This window comes from Daphnia magna, linkage group LG2 (assembly GCF_020631705.1).
Source record: "Daphnia magna isolate NIES linkage group LG2, ASM2063170v1.1, whole genome shotgun sequence".
In the NCBI taxonomy this organism is placed as follows: Eukaryota; Metazoa; Arthropoda; class Branchiopoda; order Diplostraca; family Daphniidae; genus Daphnia; species Daphnia magna.
The window spans coordinates 9,053,305-9,073,617 of record NC_059183.1 but is presented as its reverse complement, the minus strand read 5'-3'; the positions used below and the strand labels follow the sequence as shown (position 1 = coordinate 9,073,617).

The window sequence follows — 20,313 nt, the reverse complement described above, 5'->3', positions numbered from 1 at the left end:
TAGAAGATTTTTTTTTCCCCATTAATTATGTCGTTTTGGAATAAAATGCAACCGTAGTAGTTATAGCGCAAATGCCATAGTGCTGGCGCGCCAGCAACGCTTTAGTCATTTATTTCAAAAACCAGCTGGTTTGATGAGAAAACTAAAAATTTTCCCGCATGGCGCACAACTTTGTTATGGTTTTTTATGTTTATTTTTGAAACTTTAGGACCTACGACAAAACAAAGTCAATTTTCATGTTCAGCGTTCAATTGCGAATCTAAATCATGTATTTTTCACTAGATCTAGATTTTTGCGAAAAATGAAAAAGTGGGAAGGCTATACAGTGCCGGTCCAGTTATAGAACCGCCTAGCTATGGAACCGGCTCGGTTATCGAACCGATTTTTCTTTGCCGTGTTTCAGCGCCACCGTTGGCCGTATTATGAACTATTTCGATTTTCTATGGCGGAACCCTTCTCATTTTTCTCAAAATCTGCAAAATACGAAATCTCTTGAAATTGGTTGAAAATCGCAAAGTATATTCTTGATTGAATGCTCGTCTTGGGGTAATGATTTGTTTTCTCGTTAAATCAGCCGTTTTTGAAATGTAATATATAATTGTGCCGTATCAAGCTAGCGCTGTAGCGTGCTGGCGCACAACTTGGTTACGGTTTTTTATGTTTATTTTGATAACTTTAGAACCTACGACAAAACAAAGTCAATTTTTGTGATCAGCGTTCAATTGCGAATCTAAATCATGTATTTTTTACTAGATCTAGATTTTTGCGAAAAATGAAAAAGTGGGAAGGCTAAACCCTTCTCATTTTTCTCAAAATCTGCAAAATACGAAATCTCTTGAAATTGGTTGAAAATCGCAAAGTATATTCTTGATTGAATGCTCGTCTTGAGGTAATGTTTTTTACTTTCTCGTTAAATCATCCGTTTTTGAAATGTAATATATAATTGTGCCGTATCAAGCTAGCGCTGTAGCGTGCTGGCGCACAACTTGGTTACGGTTTTTTATGTTTATTTTGATAACTTTAGGACCTACGACAAAACAAAGTCAATTTTCGTGATCAGCGTTCAATTGCGAATCTAAATCATGTATTTTTCACTAGATCTAGATTTTTGCGAAAAATGAAAAAGTGGGAAGGCTATACCCTTCTCATTTTTCTCAAAATCTGCAAAATACGAAATCTCTTGAAATTGGTTGAAAATCGCAAAGTATATTCTTGATTGAATGCTCGTCTTGGGGTAATGATTTGTTTTCTCGTTAAATCAGCCGTTTTTGAAATGTAATATATAATTGTGCCGTATCAAGCTAGCGCTGTAGCGTGCTGGCGCACAACTTGGTTACGGTTTTTTAGGTTTATTTTGATAACTTTAGGACCTACGACAAAACAAAGTCAATTTTCGTGATCAGCGTTCAATTGCGAATCTAAATCATGTATTTTTCACTAGATCTAGTTTTTTGCGAAAAATGAAAAAGTGGGAAGGCTATACCCTTCTCATTTTTCTCAAAATCTGCAAAATACGAAATCTCTTGAAATTGGTTGAAAATCGCAAAGTATATTCTTGATTGAATGATCGTCTTGGGGTAATGATTTGTTTTCTCGTTAAATCAGCCGTTTTTGAAATGTAATATATAATTGTGCCGTATCAAGCTAGCGCTGTAGCGTGCTGGCGCACAACTTGGTTACGGTTTTTTATGTTTATTTTGATAACTTTAGGACCTACGACAAAACAAAGTCAATTTTCGTGATCAGCGTTCAATTGCGAATCTAAATCATGTATTTTTCACTAGATCTAGATTTTTGCGAAAAATGAAAAAGTGGGAAGGCTATACCCTTCTCATTTTTCTCAAAATCTGCAAAATACGAAATCTCTTGAAATTGGTTGAAAATCGCAAAGTATATTCTTGATTGAATGCTCGTCTTGGGGTAATGATTTGTTTTCTCGTTAAATCAGCCGTTTTTGAAATGTAATATATAATTGTGCCGTATCAAGCTAGCGCTGTAGCATGCTGGCGCACAACTTGGTTACGGTTTTTAATGTTTATTTTTGCTAATTTAACAAGGAAACCATTTACTTAATCGAAATTAGTGGTCAGTTTTGAATATACTGTGTGATTTTTTCTCCAACGCTATCGAAAACTTCGAGAACAGCGGGAGCCGTTGAGTGTAATCTTAGCATATACGGTTGCCGCGATTCAAGAGCAACTTCAGCCCAACCCTATCGGAAACTTCACGAACGGAGTGAGGACGCCCTAGTCCGGGAGCGGCAGCACAATAACCCACAAAACGTATAAAACAAATCTGAACTAGCGCTCGGCCCCGCGCCAATCGGGGAACTTTTTAGTCGATTGGGTGCGGGGATGATCTTTATCGGTTCGGTGATTTCGGTGATCGGTGCGGTGATATCGGTGATCGGTGCCTTCCCCGATTATAGTGATCTAAATTGGCAGTTGCCCTGCGGCCAACAAGAACAAAATGTGACCCTAATCACGTGATTCTCGTTGGCCTATCAGAACGCAAGGTCACTGGTAAAACTAACCTCCTATGGCTGAAGCGGTGCTATCGGTGCAGCACCGATTATAGCACAGTTCCGCACCGAGCTTCCCCGATTAGAATGTCATCGGGGCTGAGCCCTAATCTGAACGACTCTCAAACCTGTGTTTTATCCCTATTACAGCAACGCCATCTATTGAGAGAAATATCGTAAAAATCGGTATCGGTGATGTACTGTACACATGAGCCCATCTAGACAGAATCCCTATCGGGAAATTACAAGGCTACATGCAAGGCTGAAACTGGGAAAGTGACGGGATGGACTGAGCATTATGTCACTCTTAAGCGACGGTCGAAGTTGGTCCTTAATAAAGTCTAAATGGGGTTTTATGTACACGTTTCATGTTCAAATGCTTGTTGAACTGCCTGATGTAGTCTCCCTATTAAAATCCAACAGGGTTCCAAATTGAGTGATCGCGTTAGGCGAAATATTACACAGTCCTTATTTTAAAGCTGAATGGTCTTCACTCTAGCCCCACGTAAAGTAAAACTGAACATTTGAACTTCTGATCAATCGGCAAACTGTTAGTAAACAAACATAATTGTTCAACAAATAAATGGATCGATTAATATAACATGGTATGGGGAATAGAATATGCTGTGTTCCTAATTAAAGTTCTGGTTAGCCCTTCAACGACCTCATTTTAGATTTTACCATTCAACGCATTGTTTTGTCATTGAACTCTCTCTTTTTCGGAAGACAAAAATTCGTCTGCAATTACCAGCAGACTTTGAAATATGGCAAACAGCAAGGCGAGAGAACGACTGCTAGAATAAGGTATTGGTTCCATTTTTACCAACCAATACTGTGTTGACTGTTGAGCCTCAAAGAGGAAACATATATATTTTTTTCCAAAAATGGGCTACAACTTGATGAATAGCTTTCGCTTCCCTTGTCTGAACTGTTTGAACGGTCTGGTGCGCACGAGCCCAGCACGTCGTACAAATTTAGTCCCGAAGATGTTTGTCATTTTGTTTTGTTCGTATATGTACAAAATTATACACACATTTCACGAGGGTTACCAGCCACTCCAACCTGCCGACAGTTTCAAAAGGTTCGACCAGGTGTTCGGCTGTTTCTGCAATTGAGGAAAACTTTGTCGATTTCATATTTGTTTTCATCTTGAGCAAGATTCAAGCCAACTCTGCTGATAGTTTTCTTGTTTTATCGAACTCCCTGAAATTTGCATTATTTGGCGTTCAGTCACGGTCTTATTTTCTACGCAACAGAGACGATATCGACAACTAATGGAAGTCCACTGGAACGCTGTTTTAATGTTGGTGAGCTTGGCCATGGCTGAAAGCGAACAAGGTAATGTAACTTTGGAGTCAACACATGTAGACTCAACAATTCTTGTACGATGTTATAACGACATGAAAAATCCCAGTCCTTAATCGTTGCCATTCAACCAAACTAAACTCTACACGGCGACCATTAATGAAATTTCCATTCAGCCAAGACAGAAATGTAGGCTGTTTGTAAATGCATTCCCAGTAAGGTCAAAACTTGAAATAAATTTTTGTTGTTGTTTGTGTTAAAGACGAAGCAATTCAGTGCATCTGTACGACACGAATTTGCCAGGAGATGGCCGAGCCTGTCTGTACCACTTCCGGTTTATGTTATTCTCAGTACCTGGATCGCAGGGATGGAACTAATCCGGTCACCAAAGGCTGCGTCAAGTAATAACCCATCAGTTACAAAGCATTAAATATTTTTCTTTTTTTTTTTTGGCCGTAATAAATCCGCTGAATTTACTACTAGCCTGAAGACACCTCTTCTGTGCGAAAACCGTCCACCAAAGGGCACGTCATCGCTGCGTGTTAGATGGCCCATTTTGCTCTGCTGTCGGACTCAAATGTGCAATAAAGAGGATTTGCGACTACAAGAGCTAACTCAAACTGATCGCACCGGACAACCTGGTAAGCACGAACTTCAAAATCTGATATAAGTGATCATATATAACTGCTGAGAGTAATCGTTTTGGATGCCCATTTTTACTTAAATTTAAATCTAAAGAAGGAGTCAGCGAGAGGGAAACTGGCGATAATATCGGTGAAGGCGCCATTCACGTTCCAACCGATAAAACCAGCCATGGCGTATTGACGTTTAGTAACAACAATAATAACAGCCATAATAATAACTCACTCTCCAATCCAACTGTTATGATCGTTTTCTGCGTTGGTATGGTCGTTTTATTGGTCATCGGTATCACGGGGTGTTGCGTTCTTCAGAGGCAACAGGTCTACTGATGGGCGATCTTCCACTATCAGCCGCTAGATGTCATGTACTCTCTTTCTTTTTCTTTTTTCATCCTTTATGGACAGACAGCGAAATTTCAGTTTTCTTTTAATCTTTTCTCGTCTTCCTTTTTTTTTTTATTGTGTAACAATGTGTACACAACGCATTCCTTTGCCCAAACATGTCGACTAACTAAAACGACGACTCGATTCCCATACCCCCCTTCGGCTGGTTGTATAACGGCGCTTATCAATTTCACAATAGAAAATAAACAATAAAACCAAAACTGTAAGAAAAAATTCACAATTCACGAGTTTTTGTTTTATTGCGTCATTATTAAAATAAACAAGTTGCCCCAGAATCTATTTGAATAAAAAGAGAGCCACGCAATTCAATTAACATTTCAACGAGAAGATAATGATGATTGACCGAACCAATTCAACTAGCCCCTGTCATCATCATCAACGAAGTGATGTTGAGCGTAGACAAGCAAGGATTTAAAATGGGAGGGAAAAAAAATAGATAACGAAAAGGAAAAAAAAAAAAGGAAATTAAAATGAGAACGATGAAAATTCTGTTGAATGTTTGGTTTTCCACCTGTCAGAGAATGTAACACATTGAGCCCTGATGAGGATCAACCTCGTAGGGAAATCAGGCGGAAAGGAAAAGAAGAAGAAGAAGAAGAAGAAGAAGATAAAAAAGAACCCAACGGTGGGAAGAGAGAGAAAAATAAAGAGACAAGAGACCCAAAGAAGGAGGAAACCTGTCGATAAAGATCGCCCAAGAAAAGGGCAAGAATGTCGAGAGCTTCTTCTTTAATGTCCCCCATCCTAGTGTGTCCCTCGTCCTCGAAGACAAAAACCTGTCAGCAAATATCCACAAGAAGAAGAAAAGAAAGCCTTCTCGTGCGACTCCTCCTCCCTGCTCTCTGATCGATAACATCTATCGACAGACTTATTTGACGACGTAGAATGTTAAATTATCATCTCTTTCCTCTACTCCCTCTTTCTGGCTTGTCTCTCCAATGACGGCCATCAGAAGCAGTTTCTGTAGCTCGCATTTAAATCTTGCCCAACTGGAAACAAAAAATACATAAAAATCTCGAAACTGGACGGCAGCCATTATTTGCGTTGCGACACCCAGTGCTCCACATTAAAACACGGCAATAGCGTCCATTAAGAACAGGTACAATTCGACATACCTATGGCGGTAAGAATGCCCAATTCTATTTGTTTTTCTTTCAAATAGTTTTTCTTATCGGACATTTTCCTTTTAGGAAAAAGGATTTACTCGACGAATTAATGCACGATCCAACGTGAAAAAAAAAGTAAAATAAATTCAACGGAGTGGAGAATATCACAAGGTCGCGCGTATTACATTTATAGATAAATGTAGCGAACGAAATAGTTGGGGACACACATACAGACTCCCGAAAAAAAAAAGCAGAAAGAAAAACAAACGGTCAGATGACAAAAGAAAAGGAAGAGAACAAAAAAAAGAAGGGGAAATATTTGGTCTGGAAAAATAAAAAACAATAACATGACTTTGCTTTTAGTGACCGCTGAAAGGGGCCATCCTCTAAAAAAAAACACAAAAAACTAAAACCAAACAAACTCCAACAAATAAAAATGAAAGAAAAACATCCAATCCGGAATAAATACTCTGGACACACACAGCAATAAGAGGCAGACAGAAAAAAGCGATATGATCGATAACCTCCAGGCATCAGGACAGCATTGCCACGAAAAATGTTTTTAATGAGAAGCTATTCTTCGTTCAATCGCAAACGCGAGTGGTGTGCATTTGGAGACTTGAAAAGGGGGCATTCGATATAAGCACCTGTCTAATTACTACAATAATTATGACAGCTGGAAGACAAGCTAATGGCTCACAATTCACGTCTTGCTTAACAGAATTGCCATACAATCAATGCGTCGATAAGATATAAATCCATTATTCGGCTGTGTTATGAGTGAGTGTTTAGTACGATCGCTGAGTTCTACATTATTTGAAAAGTTTACATCTATCATCATTTTTGTTTTTGATTGATCGAAGAGCCATAGGTCAGCTGAGTTGCATAGAGATGCATCATCATTACCATCCGGCGTGTCGGACGATCGGGTTTTGTTTTGTTTTTTCAAAATCAATGAAATAAGCGACGAGGCTCTACACGATAGCGTGGATCATTGAACGATTGACGCGTCAACGAAACAGAAATGACCGACCTTTCACTAGTCACGTTTTATCTTTAAATTCAAACTCAATTTAAGAAGAAAAAATTGTAATAAAATTAAAATTTTTTTTCAAGGTTAAAGAAAGCCATAAAAATGTTTGATAACTAGACAAGACAATTCCATCAGAGGGCAGCGAGAAAATGACTCGAAATTGGTGTGCTGTGGTTCTCTCTACTATGTAATCATGGCCAAAAAGGCGGTGGAGGAAGGGTCTATTCAAAAAAACAAAAAAAACGAACGCATCCGCAAGAAAAGAAAAAAAAAAAAATACTCCCCCCTTGAAGTCATGGAAGGGAAACATTATATGTAGTCTATGTAGTACACACTCTGTGAGCACATATGCCTTTTCTATAGAGATAATACGGAGAACGTTCAACAACATACGCAGTCGGAAAGATCGGATGGAGGGGAGAGAATAAACGCCGGGCCGCCCAACCATCGAAAAGTATAGGTCTGCTTATTTTATTATTATTTTTTTTTTTATTCTTGCTGCTCTTTTCATATGTAGAGACGATGGGACTTTAAATACAGGGTACGCAAACAGCGACGTTTCATTTAGAATTTAAAAAAAAAAGACAGAGGCATTATAATAGCACGGGAAAAAAAATATATACATAAAAAAAAGAAAAAAGAATATGTTGTTGTTGTTGTTCCCACCATTTCCTCTCTTTCTTGCGTAAAGAATTGGGAGAGCTAAGATAAAAGGACTACGAAATGGGGCCTAATAACAGGGCACGCACACACGCACAGACTGTGTATAGAAGCGTTCGAATTTCGTCCGGGCAACGCATACCGTCAAATTAAATTTCAACAAAAATACGAACAACAAAAACAAAATTCAATGTCCATTTTTTTTCTACAGTAAGATCAATTTTTTAAACGAAAATTTTTGATTCGCACCTGACGCAATCTCCCTTTGTTTTCGATTTTAGAATGACTCACGCAATGGACGTCGCATATGCACCGCGGCAGCCGTGATGAATAACGATCGCCTCTTTTTCCGCCTCAAAAAAAAAAAAGGAAAAAAAGAAACGACACAAATTGTAAAGTGAAATGCGCTGCTTTTTTTTTTTCGCTGCCAGACGTGTATATTATATCCTTCCTCTCCTCCTAACTCGATAGGATTGTCGCCACTGCGCTGTCGCCGCCGCGCCGCCACACGCAAGGAGAAGAAAAAAAACCGCCGCCGCTCAACTACCAAACAAAAAGGGAAAAAGAAAAAGAAAAAAAAAAGTAGTTTTGATTACACCGTCGCGACCGTGACAACAACTATCTCTCCTTCCTTCCTCGTATAGTGCTGCTGGGTCCCCCAACAAATACCCGCCCCTCTTTTTCTTTTTTCTTATCTGTCCTCTTTTCTCTAATTTTCTTTTAAGAGGGAACACATAAAAAAAAAAAAGAGCCAGACTGCATAAAGTGGATTTTAATTTACCAAAAAAAAAAAAAAGATACAACAACTTCGGGGTAGAGGGAAGGAATTCAATTCCGGCGACGTTAGCAAACCCATCCGATTGCTGTACAACTTTGTTCCATAGTTTTATTTTCAGGAGGTCTCTCTTCCTACTGGTTTTTGTGTGTGTGTGTGTGTGTCTTTGTCTTTCTTTCCTTCAAAATAAGAAAAAAGCAAAGTCTTAAATCTGTCTATAATAAAACAAGGATATATTAGAATGAGAGGCTCTTCTATCTCTCCATGGGGAGAGAGAGAAAACAGAGACAGACCAGAAATGTTTCTAACCGAGACATAGAGACACACACAAAAAAATAGACTAGACTAGTCTCAGTATAGTGATATTATAGACACACACACACACAAAAAAGATGTGGTGGCGACAGTTGACCTTTTTTTTTTTTACTGGAACATCCCCCCTGTTGATTTCCTTGTTTTCTAGGGAGCCCATAGAGTTGAAGGGTGGTCAATCCCTCTTCTATATATGCATAGTCTAATTTCTATCGGATCTGATCCCCCCCTTTCTTTAGTCTACATGGACAGAGAGAGAACAATATCCGCCTGGGTAGATGATGGGCTTATCAATGTCTAATGGCCGACTATATGGGTGTAGGCGCCATACTGGCAAACGCAATATCTCTTGTATATATTCCCCAGTCACAGGGGTTTTTGTTTTTTCCTTTCTTTAACCGATGACTCGACGCAGTTCCCCCCCTCCTTTGACATTTGATCTGCTTTTCAGTTATAATCCTTTTGCCTATTACTTTGCGTTGTAACCTAACCTGGCTACTATGTAAGCCGCTTAGACACGTATACGTGTGTGTCTATTATTACAAGTCTTACAACAACAAAAAAAACCTTTGTAACCGAAACGAAATGAATCGTTAAAAAAAAAAACACATTTAAAATTGAATGTGCCAGAAAATGCAATTGAAATTAAAGTCGGAGTGCTTGCAAGAGAATAGAAAAAGGGAAGTAAAAATAGAAGGTAATAAAATTTAAAAAAGAAAACGATAGTAGGGCGTGATGAACTTAAAGCACTTGGATATTCAAGTCTCGCGCGCTGCCAGAGTGCAGCAATTAGGAGGAAAAAGGAAGAAGGGAGAGTTAAACAAAAACAAAAGCCGTCTACATCACCTCTTTGTTTTTTTTTCGTTTTCTATTTAACATTAACAGAAAAAAAAATAAAATAAAAAGTTTGGTTCGGTTTTCACGGCAAAGAGATAAGAGACCACACGATTCAGGAAAGAAGAAAAAAGGAGACCCAACCGGTAAAAGCCCCCCCTTTTTTTTAAAAATCCAATTTCTGTTTTGTGTGTCTATAAGTATATATTAGATATATTCATTTTTTAGGGCGAGACAAGAAAAAAAAATATATCTATACTTTGTTGTTGTTGTTGTTGTTGTTTCCTTATTCAAAATGAGTCGCCGCCGCCGTCACACATCAGCCAAATGGTGAAAACATCGAAACACTTTTAACTCGCATCAACCGGCTGGGACCCTCTCAGCGCCTTAGCCACATCAAAGTAGATGGGCCTTTTCTTTTCTCTCTCTCTCTATTTCTGTTGTGTGTGTGTTTAGAGTCGTCGTAGGTTCTTCTATATGAATGTGTGTGTGTATAATAAAGTGAATGATTTCTAACCAAGAAGCGACCCTCTTGTCCCTATCTTTACTTCTTAAGGGTCTTGTATATCTAGAAATAATTTATGAAAAATAGGGGGGAAATTGAAAATCCTGTCCCTCCTTTCAGCCCGTATCAGTTGGACTGATCGCTATACGCACTCGCCGCCATCATCATCGTCCAGCCCAAACTTTGGAATTCCTCATAAAAACAAAAGGGAAAAACAAAAAAACACGGCCATTATTTTATTTATTTAAAGAAAAAATAAGAAAAGAAATAGTCGGATTATTGATTCTTTTTTTTTATTTTTATATGTCCCCCCCCCCCCTCGTCATCCTTGGAGCTTTATACTGGTTTTTATACATGTATAACAAGCGAGTGTGTTGAAGGTTGGTATCGACGGGCGGTTTCGAATTTTGAATATCGAAATTGTTTGGAAGAGATTTTCTTCCTTCTTTCTATTACAAAAAAGGAGTTGCGTGGACAGCAGGAGCCGAACACACAGCAGCTGTCTTATATATGCAAACAAGACCGGCTTTTTCCTTTATTTTTGTGTGTGTTTCCCTTACATTTGATGGAGCGCTCTATATAGTGGTTCTATTAGTCAGCGGGTGGCTTTCAAAAAACTCCAAAAAAAAGGTAAAAAGAAGAAGAAGAAGAACCTGTCGATAATTCTGGATGACCGAAAATGATGGGTTCACGGCTTTACTTTTACTTGGAAAAACAAACATGTAGAGAGAGAGAGGCAACCTTTTATTCTTGTTTGGAATCTATTTAATGTCTGTGTACACGGAGGACAAAGACTAATTCAAACGAGGGTTTCTTTCTTTTCTTTCTTTATTTGTGGATATGCGGTGAGATACAAGTTGTGTATACGTTTCGTATTTGATGAAGCAAGTCGGTTTTTGGGTGGCGTCATTAAAGCGAACCTACAAAGTGCATCAGCATTTGTTGACTGTTTATACTTAATCTCGAATGTTTAAAAAAAAAACCCGGTTTCTTTTCTGGCTAATGTTATTTTCCCTTCCCTTGTTTTTCCCCCATTTGCGCAATTTCCTACATTTTCTTTGATGGTTTTTAAGAGCGCAACTCGCCCGGCGGTCCGTATACGGGACCGTTCGTTTCTTTATACGATTTCACTGTATTTTTTTTTATTATTATTTCTAATATCTCATCGTATCGTTTGTAAGAGTGGGAATGTTACGACAACAAACCATCCGGTTCTAATAAAATAATAATAACAATAAAAAATAAAAAAAGAAGCGCGGATTTTTTGTTGTTTTTTTCATTATCAATCAAAATACAAAAAAAAAAAAAAAAAAAATATACAGCCCAAAACTAGGAAGAGAAAGAATATAAAAAATATAATTTTTTTTTACCCATGGCGACTTCTTTTTTTTTTTAAATAATGGAGATGCCTTTATTTTTTTATTAGCACTTGTTGCGTGTGTGTAAATATAAAGGAACTGTCTACACAACAATAACAAGGCGCAAAGAAAAGAAGAAAGAAAGAAAAAATAGAAAGCTATTTATAAGTATAAATAAAAAGAGTACAACAACAATAAGAAGGAAAAAAGACATCCTTATTATTCCCATTATCATTTCAGATTTCTTTCACGACTTTATACTCGTTCTCTACATTTTTATCGAGTTTCTAAGGAAATACGTTGTTAACGACGCCGTGAGTTCGAGGAAAAGGAACCAAATTGGACGCCAGAGGGCGGATCTATTTGTAATCCTTTGGCAATCAACCGATTCCGCTACAAAATATTAAAAAACCAACTTTAAAGGAAACGAAAAAAATACAAACAAAAAAACGCCTATATGTACATAGCACTTTTCCTTCTTCAAATGTCCCTGTTTGTCTTCGTTTCGCCTATCAAAATCGCATTAAATGAGAAAGCCAAGGGCGAGAAAGGTACACATATTCAATGTCATCTCTCTCCGATGTCCGTGCGAGTAATCAGACGATCACTGTTCACGCAGAAAACGGAAGAAATTCATTAGACGCAGTCGGATGACTCGTTGAAATGCCGCCCTCCCTCAAACATATCTACGCAGTGTTCTATTACGTCTATATGCACCGCTACCGCAAAAGAAGAATGAAAATTGAGAAGGAGAAACGAATACCATTTCCTTCTATGTGTTGGTTTACGTTATTTGATTTTAGTGGAATTGTTTTCTTATCAAAAGAAAAAAAAAAAAAAAAAAAACAAAAAAGGGGGAGACAAAGAAGGAAAAATTCCCGACTGTCAAATTGACGTGCCTCGAGGCACGGGTTGCCCACCGGTCGCACACACGCAAGAAAAATAGATGGACACAACGTACACAAGGCTCATAATATAACCTAACCATCAGTAGCGTGTTTTACCTTCACATTCTGCGGGCCATTGGGATTTTTTTGCCCTCCCCCCCCTAAACTATTCCCCATTTGTTTTTCCTTCTCTGTATACGAACGAAACAGACGTGATAAAAAAAAAAAAGAAAAACTGTGCGTCTATTTACTTCAAAATAGACTCGAGATTTTGTTGTCTTTTTCTGTTTGTAAATTTTGAACAATTTTTCTTTGTTCATGGCAGAAGGGACATACGGTGGATACGGTTGGGATATGTAGGTGAGTTGTTACGTTTTTAAGAAGAGAAACAGAAAATAAACGGGCCGGATCGAATCGGAACGCTTGGGCACGCGCGTTGATTGAAATATTACGAAAAGAAAGAAAATCAGGGTTATCCTGTTGACTTGGATTACCTCATTGTCAATACTGTAACGCAATAGGCGCCTTTCCACGTAAACAACAACAACAAGAAACGAAATATTTTTAAAAATAAGCCAGTGATTGATTCTTATTGATTTCAACGAATTAAGTGCTTGTTTTACTTGCCCTTTTTCCCGAGATTCAATTCTCTCTGTTTTTGTCGAACGAGGGTCTGAAAACGGCAGCTCCAAACGTAACAATAAAAGGGAAAAAGATAACGACATCGTCTGACGATGATTGCGCTTTGTTCACAGTTCCGTCACTGCGGCGACCATATGTGACAGTGACATTTATCAGTCAGCCGAATGTAAAATCAAAATATGAAAAAATAAAATGGCAGGTTTCATTTTGACTTTTATGGGCAGTCAGTTGACGTCAAATTTCAATCAAATAGACCGCGACTTTTCCTTTTCCCGCGTTTGTAATTTGAACTCCCCTTTTCTTTTAGGGATGTGTTACCGCCCGTGAATGCGACGTACATTTTTCACGACTAGAACAGAAACGAGAGCCCGGCGAAACAAAGGCAAACACACACACACAAAATGAGAAGCTTTTTCGGTATATCGTCAGAAAAAAGAAAAAAAAAGGCGGCTGTCAAATTTGGATGACAGCGGACGACATAACACATTGTGTGTACTGAACAACAGGTAGTAGTTGCCTTTTGAAAAAATCGAACTATGCCCTTATAAGAGCACAAGGCCCCATCACATATTTGGGAGGGGTCATTACTTAATATACAAACAAACGAAAAAGGACATATTCAAAATGAGACGGATGTCTTTTCCTCCATGAATTCAATTGAATAAAATTTCTATTAACACAGAGAAAACCAGCCAAAGGACATTTCTAATTCAAAGGTAAACAACAAGAATTGACGTCTAATTGTTCTCCGAATAATAAAAAAAACTAAACAAAACACACACAAAACAAGTTTACCCACAAAGGAAAGAAGGGGCAGAATCAAAATAAAATAAGTGAGTCGCCGACTTTGATGTGCCTTTCATTTGTCTAGTCGTCCGTTGTCTGGCCATCTATTTATTTCGTTTTTACTCGTACATTTATAGCCATTGCATGGACCCAAAAAGTTGGATACATTTCTTCTTCTTGTCTTTGTTTTTCACCCCAAAAAATCTCGCTGCCCACCATTTAAGACGCACAAAATACGGTAGGAAGAAGAAGAAAAAAACAAATACACATTGAAACAAGAGTCCTAAAAAAGAACCCCACCAAAAGAACGAGCCGAAGGCTTCATTTATTATCGTTAAAAGGCGAGCGGGACTTTGGAAAGAGGGGAGTATAGCTCTCTCTCTCTCTCTCTTTTAAAATAAAAAAAAAAGTCTGCGATATCTTTTTATTTATATATTTTTTCGCTGTGGCGCCAGTAAAGAAGCAAAATGCAGCAGCTCCGGAGACAGAAAAGAGTACCAGGTGCAGAGAAAGAAGAGTCTGGAGGGCCCCCAACACGAACGATAGAGCCACAGACGACAGAGGAAAAGAGATAGAGACGGGCAAAAATAAGAAGGGCCAGCCCCCACTAATTACACCGAGAGAGAGAGAGAGAGAGAGACGAGTCCCCCGGACCAAGACAGTCGGCGCCAGTGCTATAAGTTGTATGTTCTGTACTATATAGCATAGGATAGTAGTTGTACTACCCCGGTACTATACACCGCCGCTGAACCACACAGGCAAACTTTTTCTCGAGTTCCTGATTGGTCTGGCGCTCGTAAAAAAAAAGGAAATAAAAAAAAAAAAAAGGCCCCCACAGTTGAGTGGTTGCGTCCGCCCCTCTATCCTTGTGCCCCTTATCGAAGAGACAGAGAAAAGAGCCCCCAAGAAAAAAAAAAAAAATACTGGCGGCTGGCTCCGACCTGCCGCCGCCGCCGCCGCTCTCTCCTTGTATACTGTGTCCGTCTGCCTGTTGCCCGTTTAAAAGCGGCTGCTATATTGGGCCATGTTTAGTGTGTGCCTGTGAGCCCAATGCGTGTGTGTATACATAGTGGATGTGTATATATATACACGTATTCTTCCTTCTCCGGGTGTATACTCTCTATTACCCCCTGCTGTCTGTTGTGGCTCATTCTTCTTCTTCTTGTTAGTTTTTCCCTTCCTCCTCTTAGATCTAAAGCCACCCCGTTCGAACCCCCCTCCGCCTCATCCACCACCACCCACTAGGCTACAATAGAAATACATCGGTGGAACCCGCTCCAGACTTCAGTTGACATCCGTCCTCTGGACTGAACAGACGTGTGTTTAGCAAATCCATTTTCAATTCTCGTCCTTAACAAACAAACACATAATTTTTTTTTTGTTTCTTTCGAGTTCCGTGTGTTTGGTTTGTGTTACGGATCCGCTTATACTGTCTTGGATTAAATCATCGCGCAGCTAACAGAGAGAAAATTCTAAGTGTTGTGTGTTTTTACGTGCCCTGTTTTTTTTTTATTGTTGAAAAGAAACAAAACAAACCAAACAAAAAATGTCGGTCGTGTTGTTGTTGTTGATCGTGGCCGCCGTTTCCGATTCCGCCGTTATCGATAGCGACAGTCCGTCGCCGGCCAGACAACGCCTCGTTTCATCACAAGCCATCGTCGAATCCGATTATTCATCAGAAATGTATTCGCAAAAAAGGCCAATGGAAACGATCGACGATCTGATGAACGCCCTCGCTCAAGTCACCAAATCCAAAGGTAAATACAATTATAAGATAAGACATCACACAGATAATCTGCGTGTTAGCTACCGTTGGCATTTGTTATTATCCCGACGCTCTACTTCCAGCCATATGTTTGAAAATTTTATGTTATCAGTGCGACTAGTTCTATAGTCGTGTGTGCTATTTGCTATCTTTTGCCTGCCCTGACGTGTGCGTCTGTGTGATTGTATATCAAGAAAAGAGAAAAGTAACACACGGCGGGGTGCGGTGGCGACAATGTGTCGCCCAGATGTCTCTTATTCAACAAGTCAACTATGTACATGTCTCTCTCTTTTTTTGTGTGTGTGTGGAGTTTGTGCAATTCGACACTAACGCGCACAGACACACACAGTTGGAATAACAGACATCCTCAAGCTCTCGACACCTCCCTCTTTTGTTTTTGTTTAAGGGGGAAACAGAAATGTTTTAGAACTTCTTTCCTAAACTGGGGAAGAAAGATAACGCATTAAAATGAAATTCTTTAATTTTTTTTTTCTCCCATTCTCGCCTGTTGTCTAGACGAGTTGAGGTGTCACTGCAATCTGCCCGTGTGTGTCACGACCGGCTACATGTGCAAGTCGGCCATGGGAACGTGTTTCTCAGAAATCGTCGACCGTAGCGACCTGTCGAGATCACGACACGGCTGCCTCGAACTTTTGAGCAGGTAAAATAAATTTAAATAAAACCCCCCCAAAAAATGCCATTGAAATATTAAAAAAAACAACCGAAATTCATTTGTTCTTTTTTTTTTGTGTAGCGATCATCAAGTGTGTCACAGCAGTCAATCTCACAACAATGGCCGTCACGCTGCCGGCCATCGTCACCTTCATCCCCAACGACCTCTGGTCCTTTGCTGTCAGGACGATCTGTGCAATTACGGAGCTCAACAGGTCCAATTGCGGCTGGATTCAGCCGTCCAGACCGGCAACCGCAACGATTCTTCCTCATCTTCCTCAACAGGTGAGTTTTAGTTTTTTTTTTTCTTTTTGTGGAATGCAATTAAAAAAAAAAAAAAAAAAAGGGGGGAAACGGAAGAAACTTCGGCAATATTGCGAGTAGGCAAACAACAACAATTTTCAAACCGATCGGTTACGCACTTGTCTCTTTTTAGCCAACGGGCGCGGATGCGGTTACACGGTTTCACGTTTTTTTTTTTTTGTAAGAAAGTTGAACAAACAAACTGAACGTCCACACACAGTAAAAGGCGAACAATAGCGAGAAAAAAAAAGAATAGAGGTTGTTTTGTTGTTGTTGAAGGTAGGAAAAACAACAAAAAAAAAGAGGCCAATTAAAGCCGCCAGGGGGTTTATAGCTCCACGGTTATATGACCAGAATGTTGTGTGTATATAGAAGAACAACGACAACAACAGCTTGTAATTTTTTTTTTTAAGAAAGAAAAGAAATGTGACGTAAAAATGAAGCGAGTAAATACCAAAAAAAAAAAAACAAACAAACATTTCATTTTGCTTTTTTTGCTCGGAGCGCCATCTTTCACAAGAGCGGCGCTTTGTGTTACGTGATTTTTTTCATCTTTCGCCATAAAGCAACGGGCCACATCATCGATGAGTTTGTCTCTTCAAGCAACAACAATAGGAGGGTACGATTCAGTGGGACGGATGATATTCTCCCCCCTTCCTTACAATCTCCGATTTAGCCCTAGGCTCTACCTTTTAGTATAAAATTCAATATGCTCAATATTTTCTTCTTAGGGATTTTCCTTCTTCTTTAGACAATAAAAGAAGAAGAGAGAGGATAAAAGGTATTCCAGAGAGAGGATTTTGTTTTCCAATGGCGTGCTCGCATACCATTTGGTTAAAAAGGAAGGGAGATTCTTCTTTGGCTGATTTTCTTGCTTCCCACTGAATTCAAACAGGTCAATTGATGGTCGAAAAGACAAAAGAGAAAATGGGTTTTTTTTTCTGTGTGTTCTTCTTCTTGTTCGACTGGGGGGGTTCGCATTTTTTAGCCTCGGGTTAAAACAAAAAGGAAAAAAATCTTTGACTAAGAAGGGCCCACAAGATAAAAAGAAAAAAGTCCCACCACTGTTTAAGAGAGCGAGAGGAAATTTACGAGTCACTGTCGAAACTTGAACCCTCTGGTAAAAAAAAAAAAAGAAAGAAACTTGTTAAATACTCAACATGTTAAGGTTCTTTATTTTTAGATTTCTTCCAGTTCTGCTTCCAACGTATTGGAATGTAACATTACTTTACCAATAGGGCGGAATTGCGATTTCATTATTTAAATCGAAAGCCAAAGTCGATTTGGGCTACGACTTTTAATTATTATTTATTTATTTTTTTAATTCGGGAATAATTGGAATGTTGTTTCTTTATTTTATACGAGAAATTGAAATTTTAAAAAACCGCCCGTCGTGCCGTTTTTTTTTTAAGGGTTAAAATGTCGAACACGGTAGGCCGGCGGGATTATTTTCGTTTGTTGATATTCCCCCCCCCCCTTTTTTTTCAATGATGAAGACTACCCCTCTTAACTGAACCGTATAGAATCTAAAAATAAATACAAATAATCAAACACATCGTAGGAGGGGGTAGGGCAGGTGATTTGCAATGGAAATGGCGCTCACGGCCATTCTTCCAAATAAAAAGACGTTAGTTATTCAGGTCGGGTTGCGTGGTCTCTTCCCCCCCTTCTTCACCAATTCTTTTATTATTTTTTTTTCCAATTTTGTTTTCTTCTTTATTTAAAAAAAAATAAAAATAAATAAAAAAACGCCGATGTGACCGATGATAACATAGGTAAAAAGAAAAGAGTGGGAGGTTCTCCTGCGCCTTGTGTACAGGTAGAAAGGCCCTTTTCAGTTTAGCCCGAGGCGCCGGAGCTTCCAATCACACGAGATGGTAGTGTTTCTTTTTTGTTTTCTTTCTTCTCCCTCTTTCCACGATGCAACCAGCTAAGAAAGAGAGGTTTTTTTTTTTATCTTCTCTCCTATAAAAATAATGTACCACAAAAAAAAAAAATTGGGAAAAAAACCTTTTTCGTGTTTTTAATACCTTTACCAGAGTTACACCACACCCACTAGACTATCTAGGCCTACACTTTTCGGTTAGGGAAAACGTCCTTAAAAAAAAAAAAAAACGACTCTGCTCAACATTCCTCCTGACTAGCGACCCTCTATCATTAGAGTGGGCGTTCCAAAAAAAAAAAGAGCAAAAGAAGTTCCTTTTTTTTTCTGTGTGTGTGTGTGTAAAAACCTTGTAGAAGAGAAACAAAAAAACGTTCGCTTATTCTTTTGTTCTTTTATGTTTTCTGTCGGTGTCTAAACCAAAAAAAATATTTAAAAAAAACGGAAAATTAACGTGTGATTATTATTATTTTTTTTTGTTCTAGGCGTTCAAGAACCGAGAACGGTCGCCATGGAAACCCGATTGTTTGGAGACGGACAAGCAGTTGGAAACGGAGGACACGATCTGTGGCTCAAAGCGGCTACTATCGCAGTGCCTATCGCTGGCGGATGCATCCTCGTCTTGCTCGTCTTGTTGGCCATCCGCATGCTGAGGAGAGATCGGGAAAACAACAACGACGTGCTGATGGGAAACAATTACACGGTTCCTACCAACCGGAACGATTTCCAGATCCGCAGCGTCTGGGGTAAGAGCCGGCAGATCCAGCACGAACCAGCCTACCATCACGTTCCGCAACACCAACAGCAACAACAACAACAACAGCGATCCGGTCAGTGGAAGGATTGCCAGCTGTCGATGGCTCAGCAACAGCAACAACAACAATATCGCCAGCATCAACAACACCAGCACCGCCATCATCCGCATCAAGTGGCGCCACTTTTGCACGCTCCGCACAACATCGTTTACATGCCGACCGTGCAGAAAATCATTCCGCCCAAGCGGATCATGTGGAACAAGAGCTGCATGTTGGCTAAAAATCCAGGCCTTCAACATCTTTGAAAAAAATTATAAGTCCACCACTAGATGGCTCTTCTCCAAACAAAAAAGTCAATATTTCAACAACAAAAACAAAACATTATTTACGATGATTGATTGATTGATAAAGCGTTTAAAATTAAAAAAAAGGGAAGCGATCCGGAATATCATAACATCGAAAGAACATCAATCAAAATAATAAATGCCCCATCAAATTATGTTCCTGTAAATAATAATGATTTTGACGGGCACTTTTGGGGGTGCTGGGAAATTTTAAACGAAAATGTTTTGCTACAGAAATCGTGCGCTCTTCAATTCATCATTCATAAATATGTTTCCCTCCCACACATACTGTCACGCTTGTACATATGAAAAACAAAAACAAAAAAAACCTATCGTGATTTTATTGTCTAACCCAAAAGTCTAGACAATACAAGAAATTAATTATTCATAATTGCTTTTCTTTTTCATTAGTTTTATCGTGATTATTTTTTTCACGTCACAACTGGCGGCGGCGACGTTCAAACAAACACGAAATGGAAAAGAAAAGAAAAAACGGATTCCTAATTACTCGTCTAAGTCTAGACGACGACTCGATCTCGTGATTACGAAAAAAACAACAAAACAAAACAAAAAACATTTCTTGTTAAACTGGCACAGCGTCAGAACAACCGGAATGATCCAGCTCTTGTTGCGGCGGCTATTCGAGTCCGTTTGCAGAGCGGAGGTTACACCCTTAAGGTTTCCGATCGTTAAAATAATTCCGTGCCGACACTGCCAATAATAATAAAAAAAAAAAAAAACCAGGATCGCATTGCCGTTGGAGTTAAAAGAATAAAAAAAGAGATTGAATTTCAGATTTGGGCTTTTTGACCGTGACGCATC

General features: G+C 39.0%; 2 protein-coding genes and 1 long non-coding RNA gene across 4 annotated transcripts; all 3 read left to right on the top strand.

Annotated features, from left to right (window-relative positions):
* Positions 1 to 452: 452 nt before the first annotated feature.
* Positions 453 to 6,904, top strand: LOC116916607. Of its 2 annotated transcripts, none has more exons than XR_006643176.1 (5): positions 453 to 4,015; positions 4,089 to 4,227; positions 4,310 to 4,467; positions 4,565 to 5,995; positions 6,063 to 6,904. XR_006643176.1 is itself a non-coding variant. In XM_032921871.2 (5 exons), the coding sequence occupies exons 2-5, from the start codon at positions 3,796 to 3,798 to the stop codon at positions 4,795 to 4,797; spliced, it is 594 nt and encodes a 197-aa protein (XP_032777762.1). In that variant the 5' UTR covers positions 453 to 3,325; positions 3,778 to 3,795; the 3' UTR covers positions 4,798 to 5,092. The 2 variants fall into 2 exon arrangements, 1 of the variants encoding a protein (XP_032777762.1); XM_032921871.2 differs by lacking the exon at positions 6,063 to 6,904 and having other exon boundaries at positions 453 to 3,325; positions 3,778 to 3,859; positions 4,565 to 5,092.
* Positions 6,905 to 6,913: 9 nt separating this feature from the next.
* On the top strand, positions 6,914 to 8,451 carry LOC116916611. The gene is made up of 3 exons (XR_006643178.1): positions 6,914 to 7,471; positions 7,953 to 8,063; positions 8,143 to 8,451. It is a non-coding gene; the product is annotated as an uncharacterized LOC116916611 (long non-coding RNA).
* Positions 8,452 to 14,834: 6,383 nt separating this feature from the next.
* LOC116916606 lies at positions 14,835 to 19,882 on the top strand. Its single transcript, XM_032921869.2, has 4 exons — positions 14,835 to 15,527; positions 16,052 to 16,196; positions 16,290 to 16,492; positions 18,878 to 19,882. Exons 1-4 carry the CDS (start codon positions 15,317 to 15,319, stop codon positions 19,450 to 19,452), a joined length of 1,134 nt encoding a protein of 377 aa, XP_032777760.1. The 5' UTR covers positions 14,835 to 15,316; the 3' UTR covers positions 19,453 to 19,882.
* Positions 19,883 to 20,313: the final 431 nt, after the last annotated feature.

Bases quoted from the DNA above. Each gene is read 5' to 3' on its own strand.
- LOC116916607 (XM_032921871.2), top strand. From the start codon at position 3,796: ATGGAAGTCCACTGGAACGCTGTTTTAATGTTGGTGAGCTTGGCCATG. The intron at 4,228-4,309 runs GTAATAACCCAT...ATTTACTACTAG, and splicing joins GTCACCAAAGGCTGCGTCAA to CCTGAAGACACCTCTTCTGT. The intron at 4,468-4,564 runs GTAAGCACGAAC...TTAAATCTAAAG, and splicing joins TGATCGCACCGGACAACCTG to AAGGAGTCAGCGAGAGGGAA.
- LOC116916606 (XM_032921869.2), top strand. From the start codon at position 15,317: ATGTCGGTCGTGTTGTTGTTGTTGATCGTGGCCGCCGTTTCCGATTCC. The intron at 15,528-16,051 runs GTAAATACAATT...CCTGTTGTCTAG, and splicing joins TCAAGTCACCAAATCCAAAG to ACGAGTTGAGGTGTCACTGC. The intron at 16,493-18,877 runs GTGAGTTTTAGT...TTTTTGTTCTAG, and splicing joins TTCCTCATCTTCCTCAACAG to GCGTTCAAGAACCGAGAACG.